A 17,027-nucleotide genomic window follows, 5' to 3' on the forward strand; every position below is an offset into this window, starting at 1 on the left:
TCCTTGGATAAAGCCGATTAATTGTATTAGTCTGCTCAAGCTGCTATAGCAAAGTACCTCACACTGGGTGGCTTACACAGCAGAAATTTATTTTCTCACAGTTCTGGATGCTAGAAGTCCATGATCAAGGTGCCAGCAAATTCAGCTTCTGGTGAGAATTTGCTTCCTTGCTTGTAGAGGTCCACCTTCTCCTCTGTCCTCACATGGCCTCTCCTCAGTGCAGGTGAGGAGAGAGCGGGGGAGTAGGGGCGGGGAGGGAGGGAGAGGAAGAGGGGGGGTGCTCTCTGGTGTCTCTCTTATAAGGACACCACTCTTATTGGACCAGAGCCCCATTCTTATGACCTCATTTAAACTTACTTCCTCAAAGGTCCCATCTCCGAATACAGCCACACTGGGGTTTAGGGCTTCAGCATATTAATGTGGGGGAGGGAACACAAACGCACCGTCTGAAACAGCCACGACCTAATACACACGGCCACCCCAGTTCCCAGGGAAATTCAGGATGGACTATGTGCGGGGCCTGGTGGCGTCACGTCCTCTTACTTGAGGTCTACTTATGGTGGATGTTGAGAACACGTGATGAGCTCTACCCGCTTACCTATACAAAAGGGTGAAAGCTCCCTGTCTTTGGAATCTCTTAGCAGATTGCCTGTGGTGCGCATCACATTCTGGTGCAATGCCTACTCAATGAGAAAACTGTTTTGCTTCCACAATTGTGGAGACTTTTTCTGGGTTGGCAGATGATTTGGCTCTATTTTTTTCTCAGCTAGGAAAAATGCCTGAGAAGAGCCCTCTTCATAGTCGAGGGAAGAGGGCAGGGGGAAGAGGGAAACAGGTACCCCCATTGTGCCCTCCATTTCAAAGAGGGCCAAATGAAGATTTCAAGGTACAAAAGGACCTGGGAGCATAGAGAAGCCACTGCAAAGCCAGGATTGGGATTCTTATCAACCTTATGTTCTCCTCAATTCTTTCTAATTTTTTTTAAATGTTTATTTATTTTTGAGAGAGAGAGACAGAGAGACAGAGAGACAGAGCGTGAGCAGGGGAGGGGCAGAGAGGCAGAGGGAGACATAGAATCTGAAGCAGGCTCCAGCCTCTGAGCTGTCAGCACAGAGCCCGACAAGGCGCTGGAACTCACTAACTGTGAGATCGTGACCTGAGCCAAAGTCAGCCGCTTAACAGACTGAGTCACCCAGGCGCCCCATGTTCTCCTCAATTCTTACCTACTTTGCCTGCATTTGCCCATTTCTGCATTTTTCATTAGTCACATGGATGTTCCCTGGAGCCGTAAGAAGGAAAAACACTCTCCCAGTCTCCTGGTGGCTCCACTCAACCGTGCTGAGGTTGGAGGGATAGTGTGGCTAAGACAGTAGGTGCTTGAATCAAACAGACCCGGCCTCTGTCAGCCTCCATTCTTCACCTAGAACCGGTGTAGAGACGACAGTACCCAGCTCACCAGGCTGTCCTGAGAATTACACATGGCGATGTGGGTCGGGAGCATAGCATAGCGCCTGCACACAGAAGATTTTGATTTCATTCTATTTTCCCAGCGTGGTCACCACAATCACAGCAGGCACCAGTGGCAGAATTCTGGCTACCAGAGTGGTTCGCCTAATTGGCAAGTGAGGAATTTCCACCTCAGTGTTGGAGCACGTGGAAGCGTCATGAAGAGTGAAAACTACGCTCTCTCGAGTTATGTCGAATGGCGTGACTATCCCCTGCCTGCTGTGGCCCACATCGACAACGTCCGCCAGCCAGAAGGCCTTGAAAGAGAAGAGGCCTTCCTGCAGCATCCTCTCCACTGATGAAAAAGCTGAATCGTGCCACATTCAGCTCAACGAGAGCTTGGCTGAAACGAACAGGAGCACAAACAAGCAGAAGATGGTTGTAGGCACCACCATGTTCTCCATCAGCCACTGCTCTCGTTCTGATCTGGGAGAAGCACTGCGTGTACGGCCCCATCCCGCAACCTCTGAAGAGGAGTGGGTGGCCAAGCAGACCGAGAGGAGGCTCGACTTGGAAGGCCAGCCCAATCCACGGCTTCTCAGTCAAGCGGGACTACGACAAAAACGAGTGGAAGAAACAGTAGCCCGCCACCCGGCCATCTGAGCCTCGCCTTGTCCTGCAACCTCCACGCAGCTCGGTGTACTTGCTGGGAACTGTTGTGTCGCAGCACCGATGCTAACAGGTGAGCAGTTTACGTGACAAAAAATATTTCCCCCAAACTATGCTACACTGCCTCTCTCTCTGCCTCACTCACCCCGACCGACCAATTGTCCCAGCACTTGTCTTCTCTGATTTGAAACAGGCCAGGAAAGCACAACGTTCTTATTCTAGTGTTTCTAAGTTCTTTGCTCATGCAAATTGAGGTTTTTTTTTAATATATGAAATTTATTGTCAAATTGGTTTCCGTGCAACACCCAGTGCTCATCTCAAAAGATGCCCTCTTCGATACCCATCACCTACCCTCCCCTCCCTCCCACCCCCATCAACCCTCAGTTTGTTCTCAGTTTTGAAGAGTCTCTTATGCTTTGGCTCTCTCCCACCCTAACCTCTTTTTTTTTTCCTTCCCCTCCCCCATGGGTTTCTGTTAAGTTTCTCAGGATCCACCTAAGAGTGAAAACATACGGTATCTGTCTTCCTCTGTATGCCTTATTTCACTTAGCATCACACTCTCCAGTTCCATCCACGTTGCTACAAAGGGTCATATTTCATTCTTTCTCATTGCCACGTAGTACTCCATTGTGTATACAAACCACAATTTCTTTATCCATTCATCAGTTGATGGACATCTAGGCTCTTTCCATAATTTGGCTATCGTTGAGAGTGCTGCCATAAACATTGGGGTACAAGGGCCCCTATGCATCAGTACTCCCCTATCCCTTGGGTAAATTCTTAGCAGTGCTACTGCTGGGTCATAGGGTAGGTCTATTTTTAATTTTCTGAGGAACCTCCACACTGTTTTCCAGAGTGGCTGCACCCAAACTGAGTTTCTTCTTGTGGCAGAAAACAGATCCAGCCACGACAGGGATGCGGGGAAACCACCATTCTGCTGGTGCCAGAATTCTGGCACATTTTCTGGAGAGCCACTCTGTATGCTAGATCTGCCTCTTGGAATCCATCTTAAGAAAACAGCCATTCACGCAGAGACTTATACACAAGAATCCCACCGAAACATTATGTGTAATAGGAAAAAAGTTGCAAAGAACTGAAGTGCTGAACAAATGCATCATAATACATCTTGTACGTATCCATGCAATAAGATATTTTTGAAGAAGTTTTAGACAGAGGGAAAGCCCAAAAATGTTTCAGGAATTAAAACCTGATGCTAAACTTGAAAAAGCTTACTCCTTGCTATGATTGTTATACATTTAACGTATTCCTACAACCCTAAAGCTACGAGAGTATTCTGAAATCCTGACAGTAGTCAATGTTGAATGACAGGACCCAAGCAATCTTAATTTCCTTTCACTTCGTCAATTGTATCCGATCGCCTTGTACTAGAGTACTAGAACCAGAACCTCCCCTCCAACCTGAGGACACACGGAAGAAAATCTGGGTGCTGAAAAGAAACTCAGATACGGAACATTAACTCAGTTTTATTATCTGTATTCTTTAAGCAGCAACCAAAACAAGTGGGCACAGAGCACCCAAGGGCCAGTACAGGCAAATAACCAAGCCCCAGAAATAAAGTGGCAACTACTGCAAAGGTCATGCCCCTGGGGAAGGGCACATGGCCTTCCACTGGATACTGTCATGGACTCAGCCCCCTTTTCCAGGCCGAGGCCTAGAAAAAATCGCGGGCACCAAGTGCTGCATGGTCTGCACCACCATGAAAAGCTGGTTGAGCAAGGAGGCGGTGGAAATCTGCAGGAGGACAGGGTCTTCAGCAGTTAGTCGGCTAAAAGTAAGGGGAAAAGGAAATCACTTTAGATTTGAGAACTCCTGGCCCTCCTCACTCCAATCTCCCCCCTCAAGGTTACTCCTCCGTGTCTCCCTTAGAGCAACCCCTGAGGCTGCCACAGACCCGGGGCCCCATGTGCCTCCTTAGACCAAGCCCTTGGTGTCTGCACATCTCCAACCGAAGTGTCCGTCGGGCAGAGGTTACCTCAGCTCCCACTGCCTCCCGCCAGCCCCTTCTAGAACTTACATAAACAAGTCACTGCCAATCACTGTGAGCTCCGTGTGAACCGCTTCGTGGTAGCATTCGGCACTCGAGGTCAGGTACTGGTAGGTCAGCTCCGCATCCACGTAACACAGGAAAGGCACCGTGAGGGCACTGGTGGACATTCGGTTAAGGCACATCTGGGTGGACCTCATGGAGGAGGCTTCCTTGCCCATCGGAGGCCCGCCTTCCCCCAGACCGCCCTTAGGGCCACCCAAGACCACCTCGGCCGCCCCTTCAGGAAACGTGCATCACGGCACCCCCAGCTGCTTCCTCCAGCCTCCCTCAGCCCCCCCCCACCACTTCCCTTCTGTGCCCCCGCAAGTCCCCGAAACCTCTCCCGCCCATCCAACGGGGCCCCCACCTGCCTCCCCTCCCAGCCATTCCCCACTGCCCCCCCGACCTCGGGAGCTCCTTGGAAAGGATACAATTCCAACACTTGCTTTTCTGAGGCTTCCCCGGAGGCCGAGGCCGAGGCCGAAGCCTCTCCCCCCTGCCTTGGGGAGGGCGATGCCCCCTCGACCTGGGGAGCTTCCCCAGCCACGGTGCCCGACGTCGCGGTGCCGTCCCGGCCTCCGGGATTTCCGGGGCCACTGGACGAGCCAGCACTACCCGTCGCACCACCGGCGCCGTCGTCCAGGATCTGCGCGCCGTCCGCGCCGTCCGCGCCGTCCGCACCGTCGCCCGGGGCCTGCATGGCCCCCACACCCGCCCGCTCAGAGGCCGCCGCCAAAACGCGCGCCCCACCGACCGCTGAGGCGCTGGGACTGCTTCACGAAGCTCCGCCCCTCCGTGCGCAAGGCTGCTGGGGATGCCCAGGGCGCCTGCGCAGACAGACCTCTGGTGAGGTTTCTGGCATGTGATTGGTTCCCGCCAAGCTGGCCCGGCTGCCCACGGGCCGCCAGGGAGACCCCGTCGGCAGCGCTGGAGAGCCAGGGCTCCCTGACGAAGCCCCGCCCCCAGTACGCGACGCAACTCAGTCTCCCTCGCGCGCCTGTGCAAACAGGCCCCTCTTATTCTGGACGGAGGGTTAGAGTAGGAGCGTGGGGTTGGCGGAAGGTGGAGTGACGCCAGACGAAGGGGGACAGACAAAGGGGCAAATGTGGCGCGGGTAATGCGGTCAAGACGTGGCTGCCTTAGCTTTGTGGGGACGCTGGCCACCATGGTTAGGACTTGGAGAAGTGTGCACTGAGGGAAAGAATCTGCCGGTATCCCTGTGGTCCCTCGGTGCGTCTCAATTGCCCCATCGATACATGGCGGGTGGAGGGTGGCAAGCTGAGGGAAGTTGGATCGTTTTACAAAGTGTCTGCCACTCTCAAACTTTCCCGTTTCTAAGAATAACGGCATTCCTCGCTTGCAAGAGCTATTGATATGTTCTGGATAGAAGTCCCTTATCAAACACATGATTTTAAAATACATTCGCCCATTTTATGGGTTGTCTTCTCACTTTCTTGATTGGTACTGTTTGCAGAACAAAACTTTTAAATTTTGACATAGTCGGTTATCGATGGTTTCTTTGTCACTTACGTTTTTGGCCCCCATTCTATAGGGAGAAAGGCAGATACTCTGTGCAATACACAGTCCCACTGGGCAGTCACCTGTGTCAAAGAGTGGTGACTATGTGCATGCTGAGGTCACGCTCCTAAAAGCGGCTCATTCACTGGGTTCGATGGCTAATTCTATGTATCAGCTTGCCTGGGCATAGGGTACCCTGACAGAACGTTATTTCTGGGTGTGTCTGCAAGGGTACTTCCGGATGGGATGAGCGTTTGAATCTGTGGACTCAGTAAAGTAGACCCCCAATGTTGAGCAGGCATCGTCCAATCCATTGAGAGCCCGAATGAAACAAAAAGTGGAGGAATGAAGGAGGAATTTGGTCTCTCCCCCAGGCCTTTCCTCTGCCTCACTGTTGAGCTGTGACATCACATCTCACCTTGTCCTGCCCCCTGGGACTGGCATTTACACTGCTACCAGCTCCCTTGGTTCTCAGACCTTCAGACTCAGGCTGAATTACACCATCAGCTTTGCCGGGTCTCCCGCTCAGCTTGCAGGCAGCAGGTCATGGGACCACTCAGCTTCCATTCTCATCTATCCTATCTATCTATCTATCTATCTATCTATCTATCTATCATCTATCTATCTATCATCTAATCTGAATGAATGAATTATCTGTTGGTTTGGCTTCTCTGGAAAACCCTGACTAATACAGATTTGGTACCAGGAGTGGTTCTAGAGGAACAGAATTTTAAGGATGGGTTCTCGGAATTGGTTCTGAGGTTTCTGGAATTGGCTCCAATCTGATTAGATTTAAAGATGCTCATGACTGTTTCTGGTAGCAAAGAGAACACTGGTAGCCTATGACATAAGCTGATAGAGATATGCAAAATATATGCACTGGCTACTCCTAATCAACTACTTATAAGAAACAAGGAGCTGGGTGACTCTTCTATGATACTTTTGAACCTCTTTGGAAAACTAACAAATATAATGACATTGGTTGGTAGCTCCTAATGTGGTTTGGGAACGTGGTTAAATGGAAGGATGAGCTCAGAGATTTGAATTCCCAGCTCAAACACCACATCACCGGCCTAGGGGCTTTTATGTGTGCCCTTTAAGAAATCCTAACGTTCTTTAGCCACAGAGCCAAAACTGCTGAAAATTCAAATGCAGAACCTAAGTGCAACTAACTGAACTATAATGCAAGTTGAACTCCCAGACTTGAAGTGTGCCCGCTGTGAAACTGAGGCCATGGATTGGGAAACAATGGGATCCTCTAAGTTGAGATGGAGACTACATGTGGGAAGACACTGCTGAGGCTGGGGGCATTGAGCCCCTAAATTCTTTTTTTAAAATGTTTATTTCGGGGCGCCTGGGTGGCGCAGTCGGTTAAGCGTCCGACGTCAGCCAGGTCACGATCTCGCGGTCCGTGAGTTCGAGCCCCGCGTCAGGCTCTGGGCTGATGGCTCAGAGCCTGGAGCCTGTTTCCGATTCTGTGTCTCCCTCTCTCTCTGCCCCTCCCCCGTTCATGCTCTGTCTTTCTCTGTCCCAAAAATAAAATAAATGTTGAAAAAAATAAAAAATAAAAAAATAAAATGTTTGTTTGTTTATTTATTTATTTATTTATTTATTTATTTATTTTTGGGAGAGAATGACAGAGTGTGAGAGGGGGAGGGGCAGAGAGAGAGGGAGACAGAATCCAAAGCAGGCTCCAGGCCCTGAGCTGTCAGCACGGAGCCTGATGAGGGGCTCAAACCCACGGACTGCGAGATCATGACCTGAGCTGAAGTCGGATGCTTAACCAACTGAGCCACCCAGGTGCCCCATTGAGCCCCTAAATTCTGATGAGTCTTCTTTACCAGTGGAAATGGCCTCCCCACCCCCAGAAGAAGTGGCCTATTTACCCCCAGTGGCAGCAGCCTCCTAGCTCACAGTGGTATGGGCCTCTGCACCCGCCTCTGAGGGGATTAACCACACATTGCCCAAGGAAACCATAATGGCCTCCCCGAGGCAGTTGCCATGCAAGATAATGCTGATTCTCTTCAGGACCTACCCCCACCACCCCTTTTTGCTTCTAGACCTATAAGTAGACTCAAGTCCCAGCAGGCCCCTACAGGCAAGTTACAAAGTGTGACACATGAGGAGGTATGTTCCACTCCAAAAGAATGACTTGACTTTTCTAATTTATACAGACAGAAATCTGGGGAGCATGTGTGGGAATAGATACTGAGGGTGTGGGACGACGGTGGAAGGGACATAAAGTTGGATCGGGCCAAATTTATTGACGTGGGCTCGCTAAGCAGACATCCTTCATTTAATATTGCATCTCCAGGAATTAGAAAGGTCTCTAAAGGTTTGTTTGTTTGGCTGCAACATGGACCTAAAGGCGGCTCACCATGAACAGATTAGAAATGCTGGACCTACGTCATTTTGGTATAGAGGAAGGGATCAAAAGGCTCAAGGGAGGGCAAGGAGGTCTGGTGCGGGGTGGGTGTCAGGAGGGGATGGGGAAGTCGGGTGCAGGTTGGCGGTGGGGACACAAGGGGACAAAGTGATCGGGTGCTTGGTAGGAACAGGGGTCAGGAGGGGAAGTGGAGGATGGGTGCAGATTCTGGGTCAGGAGTCAATGGGGAATTGGGGTGCAGGGTGGGGGTCAGGAGGGGATGGGAGGTTGGGTGTGGGGTGGTGTCAGGAGGGGCCGGGAAATTCGGGTTTCGGTTGGGTGGGAGTCAGGAGAAGACAAGGAGGTCTGGTGCGGGGTGGTTGTCAGGAAGGGATGGGGACATCGGGTGCGGTATGGGGTTGGGGTCAGGAGGGGACGAGGTGATCGGGTGTGGGGTGGCGGTTGGGGTCAGCAGGGAAAGATGAGGTTTGGTGTGGGGTGGGGGCCAGGTGGGGCGTGGAGGTTGAGTGGGCAGTGGGGGTCAAGAGGATGGCGGAGGTTGGATGTGGGGTAGGGTGGGGGTCAGGAAGACACAGGAATATCAGGTGTGGAGGTTGGGTCCAGATTCCGGATCAGGAGAGGATGGGGAATTGGGTGCGGGGTGGGGATCAGGAGGGGACCTGGAGGTTGGGTCCAGATTCCGGGTCAGTAGGGGACGGGGAGATCATGTGCGGGTTTGGGGTTCAGGAGGGGATGGGGAGATGGGGTGTGGGCCAGGAGGGGACGGGGCGTTTGGGGACAGCGGGTCCAAACCACTCCCGGGAAGGGCCGCACTGTGGCCGCCGAGCAGAGAAGGCGGTGGCTTCGGGGTGGCCAAGTCGCAGCGTGTGCAGAGGTGGGGGGCTGTAGCCCTTCCCACGTGCCGGGGACCCGCAGAGAGCGGGGTGCGTGGACGCAGGAGGGACAAAAGAGCTCAGGCAGGGGAGGACGGCTTGGCAAGGGAGGGAGCGGCCCCTCCTCGCCAGCCCGGCTCCGGGGGGGCCCTCCTCCCCCAGGTCCTCACCGCTCTGGACCGAGACGCCTCCTGTCGGAAGCCTAAGTTGGGGCAAAACCTGGAACAGACCATCAGCCTCTTGTCCGGCAACAGCTAAGGGTGGCGGAACCGGTGAGGAGGGGGCGTCCCAGGCCTGAGATGACCTCGGGGCCGAGCCCTGGATCGGGTGGCACGGGGGCGGGGATGGGGTGGTCACCGGACTCTCGTGCCCTGCGCACACCCGGGCCCCCTTCATTAGTGCCTTTCTTTGGGCCCTGCGTGGGGGCGATGGTGACGGGACCAAGGGTCCTGACCTGGCAGCAGCAATATCCCCGCCCTCCCACCCTCGTGCCCCCGGGTCGTGCCAGCCCCTGCCCCCTCTTCCTGTTTATACCCCCAACCACCTATTTATTTAATTTATCTGCACCTCACCGTGTCCGTCTGTCACCACGTGCCCCTTCTCTGGGATGTGGACAACCTCACGCCCCTTCTGTCCTTGGGTCGTCCTGGCTCCCTGGTGGCACGGTCAGCCTCGGCCTCGCCTCTGGCACCTGCCCCTGGCCGTGGCCGGCCCCGCCGGGTCCGAGCAGGGGCCCCCGACACCAGCAGCACTTGATGGCGAGGAGGGGGGCGCCCAGGGTGATGCGGCGAAGCCGTCCCCAGACTGTGGCTGCGCCCAGGGGTCTCCCCGCGGCTGGGTCCCGGCATCCCCTCCGGACTTCTCGGGGGTCGGACCGTACCTTTCTCGGGCGCCCTGTCCCCAGCACCTGGGGAGCTATGAGCGGGTTCGTGCCAGGGCCCCACGTGGGCCTGGGGGCTCTGGAAGTCTCCTTCTCCAGGCCCGAGCGCCCAGCTTCCTCGGCGTGGTGCCCGCTCAGCCCGGACCCCTCACCCCCGCTGCCCTGTCCTGCGCCCGCCCCGAGTGGCCGAGGCGGCAGTGCCTTACCCCTCTGTTCCCTCTTCCCCCTCCGAGGAATCTGGCCCCGGCGCGTGGTCCCGGAAACCCAGCTGTCCCCTCTGTTTTGGCATGAGCTTCTTTGTCGTTGTTCCTGGAACCTTGTTTCTGAATTAAACGTCGGGAAAACGGTGGCAGTGTGTGGCAGGTGGGTGGTCGGCGAGCAGGGAGGCAGGTGGGGAGGCTGTTGGACTCTGGAGGAGCTGGGCTCCCTTTGTGGGAGGAAGGGTGACCCGTTGCACGGGTCCCGCGCATCTGAGGAGGTCCAGGGCCACGTCCGATCCGTGCCAGCAAACCCCGGTGGCTCTCCCGTCAAGATCCGGTCGGAACCCGTTCCCTTCTCCCCACCTCCACTGGCCGCAGCCTGGGGGTCTCTCGCCTGCGTGCCAGTCTCCCCACTTCTGTCCTGCCTGCCCTCGTCCCCTTCCCAGCGCAGCAGGCACCGGGAACCTGATAAGACGTAAGCTGCATCCCGTCCCGCTCCGTTCAAGACTCCCTAGGGTCATCGACAGCACCCAAGCTCCTTCGTGTCCCACGACGCTTTACTGCCGCACGTGCACCTCCATGCTGACGGGCCCACCTGCTTCTTACCCCCCGACACCTGTGAAAGTAATGCAGGTGGGGAGAGCGTGGGACGCAACCTTAAGGAGAGCGGCCAGGAATGCTATTTGAGTGGGCCAGATGGAACCCCGGGGGACGAGAGGTCCAGGCAGGGAAGAGGCAGTGCAAGGGTCCTGAGGCAGGCCTGGGCCTGGTGTGTTTCAGAGAAGGGAGGAGGCCAGTGTGGCTGGATCCGAGAGTGAGCAAGGTGGAGAGGGGAGGGAAGGAGGCCGTGGAAGATGCGGGCCGGATCACATCTGACGCGGCGGGCCGCGGGGCAGGGCTCTGGCTCGTCTCTGGGAGGGGAGCCCGGGGACGCGTTGGAATCGACTTGTTTTGTGACCTGACTGACGTGTTAAGGCCGCCCGGCGCCTTCAGCAGTCCGTCTGTGGGGCCAGGGCGGTGGCCTAACTCTGGGCTTTGCTGGGAGAGGGAGGGAGGCTCACACTAAGTTCCGGTCTCTTGACGATCTGGCCCCACAATTCCGGGCCAGTCTTGGGAGCCCTATCCGGAAAGGGTGGGTCCCAGTGCCCCTTCTCTTTGTCCCTTTCCTCCAGCTGCCCCTTGCAGTCCCTCCCCTCCCTCTCTGGACTCTTACCCACAGAAGACTCTACCACCATACGGCTTGAAGGCCTACCAGCTAGGAGCCAATGCCTTTGTAAACTTAAAGAGCCCAGTTTCTCCGTTAAAAGAAGGGAGAGCCACGTTCTCAGGTGAAGTGACAAGAAAACCTACGGTTCCTCGAGTCAATAAAGGACAAGACTTTTCTATTACAAGTGAAGACAGACAAAAAGAAAAGCAAAAAAAAGTATTCACGACGGGGGTGCCTGGGTGGCTCAGTCGGTTGAGGGTCTGACTTCGGCTCAGGTCACGATCTCACAGTTCGTGGGTTTGAGCCCTGCGTCGAGCTCTGTGCCGACAGCTCAGAGCCTGCAGTCTGCCTCAGATTCTGTGTCTCCCTCTCTGTCTCTCTGCCCCTTCCCCGCTCACGCTGTCTCTGTCTTGCTCTCAAACACTAAATAAAAGCATTCAAACAAAAGAGAAAGGGAAAGAAAGAAAGAAAGAAGAAAAAAAGGATTCATGTTGGCTTAACCAAAGGGAGAGTTTCTGGATGTGTGTAACTGAACGATCGTGGCGGGGGCGGGGGGCGGATAGTTCTGTCTTCAGGCGTGGCTGGATCCAGGATTTGGTTCTCTGCCATGTGCCTTCTTGCTCTTGCTTCCCATCTGTCCAGTGTCAGCCTGTTCCCTCCCCCCGCCCCCGTAGCCCCGGCAAGGCCGGAAAGGAAGGAACCAAAACCGTGTTTGCTTGCAGAGATCACGACCATGCATGTAGAAACTCCGAGGGAACCCTCGTGAGGCTAGCACTCCTGTTTAGCGAGGTTCCAAGACACAAGCTACTCAGAGGGAGCTAACCACCCCCCACCCCGCCCCCAAACCCGTAGCCACTTGTGGCACCACCCCCTTGCTCATCGGAAACAAGGCCAGTAAGCCCCAAAATTCCTATTCTAGTGTTTCCGTGCTTATTTCCCTGGTACAAAAGGAGTCTTCTACTTCGGTAGGAAGCCACCCTACTGGTTGGTGATGCGGGGAGACCAGACTTCTGGCGGCGGGGCGCCTTTTCTGGAGAGCACTTGTGTGCCGAGAAGCTATAGAACGCGGGAATTCTACCTCTTGGAAACGATCTGAAGGAAGTAACTGTTCGCGCAAAGACTTCTGTTCAAGAATCCCATTGACTCACACGACCCATAATAGGGGCAAAGCTGAGAACGACCCGACTGCTCAACATTATGTAATAATACATTTGTGTGTCTCCTGGATAACAGTTTTTGAAGGGTTTTAGGGAGTGGGAAAGCTAGTACGTTCAACGGGGAAAAACAAAAACAAAACAAAACGAAACAAAAAGGATCCGGAGAAAAGTTAACGCTAAACTGGAAAATGGATACGTTATACGTTGCTATCCATTCAACGGGTAAATACAACTAGGAACGTATTCCAAAACGTCAGCAGTATTTACCGCTGAATATAGGACCTGATTTTCCTCTCCCTGAGTCGTCTTCGATAAGCTTGGGCTGCTGGACTACGATTCCCAGAACCTCCCTTCCAACACCAGAACAAAGGTAAGAAAATGTGGAGGCGCAGGAACTGAGAAGAAACTCGGACACAAAAGAGTAGCTCAGTTTCATGTTGTGCAGTGACAAACACGTAAGCGCCCGTCCCTCCGGGCGCAGGGAAGGAACTGAAGTGGGCCAAGAGCCACCGAGGCCCGGACCTGCAGAACGTTAGACCCCCGATAGTAAAGTGGCGAGGACGCCAAGTGTCAACGCCCCGTGCCTTGCCCAGTGAGGGCTACCAGGTTAGGCCTCGGCCCCCTTTCCCGGACCTAGGCGCCGCGGAGGCCGGGACCCCAAGGCGCGAATGTTTCGTATCACCAGGGGAAGCCGGTCCAAGAAGGAGTTGACGGAAACTCGGAAGCAGATGGGGTCTTCAGTAGTCCATCTCCTAGAAGTGAGGGAAGAGGGAAATCCGGTTAAAGGGGAGACCTGCTGTGGAGGTGCAGGGCACCAGCCCCTTCCCCCACACAACCCCCCACCCCCCCGCCTTCCACCTAACAGCGTGCGTCGGGGCCTCCACGACGGCACTGGAAGGCAGAGATGCGACCACGGCACCCGCCGCCACCGCCCACCCGTCCCGCGCATACTCTTGTTGGAGGACTCACACGGCCAGGGCGCTGCCCCTCACGCAAAGCTCCTTCTGAGCCAACCCTCGGTGGCGTTGGACGTGTGTAGTCAGGGCCCTGCGGGCCATCTCTGCCTCCAGGGGCGACCGGAAAGACACAGTGAGCCTGCTGGGAGGCACCCGGTTAAGGCACAACGGGCTCCTGGAGTTCCCATGGCCTGAAGCCTCCTGACCACTCAGAGGCCCGCCTCTACCCCCGGGACACTCGCGCTCCCTCCCGCCACCTCTGCCCACCCTGAGCCGCTTCCCCCACCCTGGGGGCCCGCCAGGCTGCCCACCCCCGCCCCCGTCCATCCCGTCCCCGGGCTGCCGCCCTGCTCCCCAGCCACCCCGCCACGGCCCCTGCCCAGACAGGCTCCACGGAAAGGATACAACTCCAGCAGTCCTGAGGAGGTCACCGCCGCCGCCGCCGGCGCTGCGTCTCCACCGGGGGCCAGGGCCCTCGGGGCCCGTTCGGCCAGGGGAGGGGCGCAGGCCCCCTCGACCACTGCTCCCTTGCTGCCAGGGCCACCCTCGCCATCGTGGCGGCTGCAGTTGCCCTGGCAACCGGGACCTCGGGGGCTAAGCTGGGGGTCGTGGCCGTCCGTGCCTCCGTCGGAGGCCTGTGGGCCTGCCCCCGCGTCCTCCGCGCCACCCTCGGGAGCCCGCGTGACCGCCGCGCCGTCCGCGCCGTCATCGTCAGGGGCCTGCGTGACCGCCACTTCCTCCGCGCCGTCGTCCGGGGCCGGAGAGGCCGCTTCGTCGTCCGGGGCCCTCGTGGCCGCCGCACCGGCCTCCTCAGAGCCCACCGCTACGCTGCGCCCACTGTCGGCCGACCGCTGAGACCCCTGGCAGGCCTCGCGAAGCCCGGCCCCTCGGCGCGCAAGGCTGTCGGGGATGGCCAGGGCGCCTGCGCAGACAGACCCCGCGGAGCTGGTTCCCACCGAGCCGGCAGAGCCTGGATCCGGTCGACGCTGACCCCGAGGAGATGGAGGCTGGTTCCGGACGCTGCGCCCCCCGACGCGTGACGTCACTGTCGGGCTCCTACGTCCCCGAGAGCATTCTGGTGAGGCCACTGGCACGTGACTGTTTCCGGCCCGGCCCGCCCCTCCCCCCAAGCCTGTGTCTGCGCAGGCGCCAGCCGGGCGCACTTGCCAGCAGCCAGCTGACCGCCGCCCGCCCGGTCCCGGGCATCGAGGCGTGGGCCGCGCTCAGGCGCTTCTGGGCAGCACCGTGCCTGTCCCTGTCTGTGGGCTCCCCGTACGGCTCGGGTCTGCGTGTCCCGGGGGCCCTGCGACCCGGGGGCCGGGGGGGGGGGGGCCTACGCGGGATGCCGAGCAGGGGCCACTCCCAGGCCCTGCCTGTCCTCAGGGAGCACACCCCGCACGGCCCCTAGGGGAGCTGGAAGGGATGGGCCTGGCTCCCTCACCATTTGTCGGTCCCGGGCGCCGTCAGTCCCCTAGTGCCTGCCAGCCTGGGGGAGGGTACACCGCCGAGGGCGCGACCGGCCTCCGGCCGGGGGCTCCCGGGCTCCTGCCTCCCACTGCAATGGCTGTGGGCTTGGGCCGGGGGCCCAGGGGGGCCCACCTGGACTTGAGGGCAGCGGCTCGGGGGAGCACCGCCCCGGCGACAGCTCCCCGGTCGCTTTGCCCTCTGCTGCGGCAGCCCTGACGGGCTGTCCCCCCCTCCCCCCAGGAACAAAGTCTTTCGGCTCTCGGGGTGGGGGGGCTGGACGTGCCAGGGGCCCTCAACTGGGAGGTGACCCTGTGTCTGCAGGCCTGCTGGGTGCTGGCCTACTTCTGTGTCTGCAAGGGGGTCAAGTCAACAGGAAAGGTACAGCTGGAGGCCGGCGGGTCGGGGTGGGTGATGATGGCAGGGGTGGGGGCAGCATGGCCGGTGGGGAGAAGGGGTGTCTCCGCTAGGGGGGGGCAGGTGGACCCTGCCATGCGAGGTGACCGGGCCAGGGCCTGAGGCGGGGGCAGGTCCTTGAACCCAGCCCGGTGGATTTCCCACGCGTGCCTGGGTAGTGCTCCGCAACCTCCACACTCCAGCCCAGCCGACTTCCGTCCTGAGGGGACAGGCCCAGGCGACCCCCAGCTGAACTTGCCTGTGTCGGGCATCCCTGCCCCAGTTTCCCTCTCTTCCTCACTCACTACTTCCTCACTCTCTGCTTTGCGGCCAGCCTGGGGGGACCCGGCCCGTGGCCCTCCCTTGCCTACCTGTCCTGCTCTGCTGAGGGTGGGACGGAGGCAGAGGTCTTCGCGGTCACCTCGCTGTCGCCTCTGTCTCCGGCCGGCCCAGTCCACTCTGTCCTGCCCAGGACCCTGCCTCTGTGCAGAGAACCACAGGAGGCATGGGACCTGCCTCCAGGCCGATGTCCTGCTCCCCACCCGGGGAAGGTCCTGCCTCCGCCCTCCCTCTCTACAGCTGACCTGTCCTTGCGGGGGCGGCCGGTGGCCAGCTGAGCACCCCGCTTCCTTCGGGAGGAGCCCAGGCTCTGAGGAGTAGAAGGGGGGGCTGCAGGCTGGCCTCCCGCTTGACCTCGGAGCGGACCGTACCACAGTGGGGGGAGTGTGGCCCGCCTGCCCCCCTGCTGAGGCTGGGGACCCCTAAGTGGGGAGGCGGGGCCGCAGGGCCCCTTCTGAGCAGGTTACCCCCCCCCCGTCCCTCCCCCGCCCCAGATCGTGTACTTCACGGCTACCTTCCCCTGCGTGGTCCTCGTCGTGCTGTTGGTGCGGGGAGTGCTGCTGCCCGGCGCCCTGGATGGCATCATCTGCTCTCTCAAGCCTGACTTGTGGAAGCACTCACTGGGTCGTGAGTGCCGCACCACGTGGGGCGTAGAGATCACGCACACAAGGATGTCAAAGAATTGAAAACACCAAAGGTCATGTAAAGTCATTCTGAACCTTTTGGGGGAGAAATGCACACAAAAGAAGTGGGGACCACCCTCAATCCCACCACACAGACATACGAGGTGTTTACACTTCAGGCTACCGTGGCAGGATTTCCGTGCACATATACAGTAGCTTCCTAAGTTGGGATTTTAGTGATTTCCCTTTTGCACTGTGGTTTTTCCCTATGCGACCGCATCCCTGTTCTCCGTGGCCACTAACTACTTTAGCTCCAGTCGCCATCCCTTCCCTCCTTGCCTGCTACTGGCAGGCTTGCCCCCCGACGGGAGCCCCTTCGTGACCTTCCCAGACCGCCGATCTGATCCGCACCTGTGCTCAGTCGCCCCCTCCAAAGGCCGCTGTGGTGTGTCCACCGGTACCGGGGAAGGGGACGGGGTGCGGGGCCGTGTCCGTCTGGGCTGTGGCCCATCTCCCTCCACGAACCGCTGCGAGGTCGTGGAGCCCCACGTGCTGGGGACACTGAGCCCAAGGAAGAGGCAGGGCCCTCTGGACAACAGGCCGTGGTGCCTGGCGGCCTCCCACGAGGTCTGGGGAGGGGCTAGGGGTGTGGGGAGGGGGTGGAGCTGAGGTGGGACTGGTTTGCGTGGGTGCAGTGGGGTCACGCGTCACAGCGCGTGGCGACGATTGGTGAGGGAGCAGCCGCTGGAGAGGCAGCAGCTGCTGGAGAGGCGGCCGAGGGCGGGGTTTATAGACGTGCACGTGTTGAAAGATCCTTGTTTTCCGGCTGCAGGTTCCTCCTGCCCGTGCCCGGAGATGAGAGCTGCC

The 17,027-nt window shown here is 57.8% G+C and overlaps 2 protein-coding genes and 1 pseudogene across 2 annotated transcripts; 1 reads left to right on the plus strand and 2 right to left on the minus strand.

The window, feature by feature from the left end:
- Positions 1-1,370: 1,370 nt before the first annotated feature.
- Positions 1,371-2,153, plus strand: LOC123383510 (annotated as a pseudogene).
- Positions 2,154-3,583: 1,430 nt separating this feature from the next.
- LOC123383473 (cancer/testis antigen 1-like) lies at positions 3,584-4,975 on the minus strand. The gene is made up of 3 exons (XM_045051078.1): positions 4,594-4,975; positions 4,151-4,279; positions 3,584-3,901 (listed from the first exon to the last, which is right to left on the minus strand). Exons 1-3 carry the CDS (start codon positions 4,860-4,862, stop codon positions 3,763-3,765), a joined length of 537 nt encoding a protein of 178 aa, XP_044907013.1. The 5' UTR covers positions 4,863-4,975; the 3' UTR covers positions 3,584-3,762.
- Positions 4,976-12,801: 7,826 nt separating this feature from the next.
- LOC123383291 (collagen alpha-1(I) chain-like) lies at positions 12,802-14,782 on the minus strand. The gene is made up of 4 exons (XM_045050406.1): positions 14,731-14,782; positions 13,744-14,515; positions 13,352-13,477; positions 12,802-13,134 (listed from the first exon to the last, which is right to left on the minus strand). Exons 1-4 carry the CDS (start codon positions 14,780-14,782, stop codon positions 12,990-12,992), a joined length of 1,095 nt encoding a protein of 364 aa, XP_044906341.1. The 3' UTR covers positions 12,802-12,989.
- Between the last annotated feature and the right edge of the window lie 2,245 nt (positions 14,783-17,027).

This window comes from Felis catus, chromosome X, assembly GCF_018350175.1.
Source record: "Felis catus isolate Fca126 chromosome X, F.catus_Fca126_mat1.0, whole genome shotgun sequence".
NCBI classification, from domain to species: Eukaryota; Metazoa; Chordata; class Mammalia; order Carnivora; family Felidae; genus Felis; species Felis catus.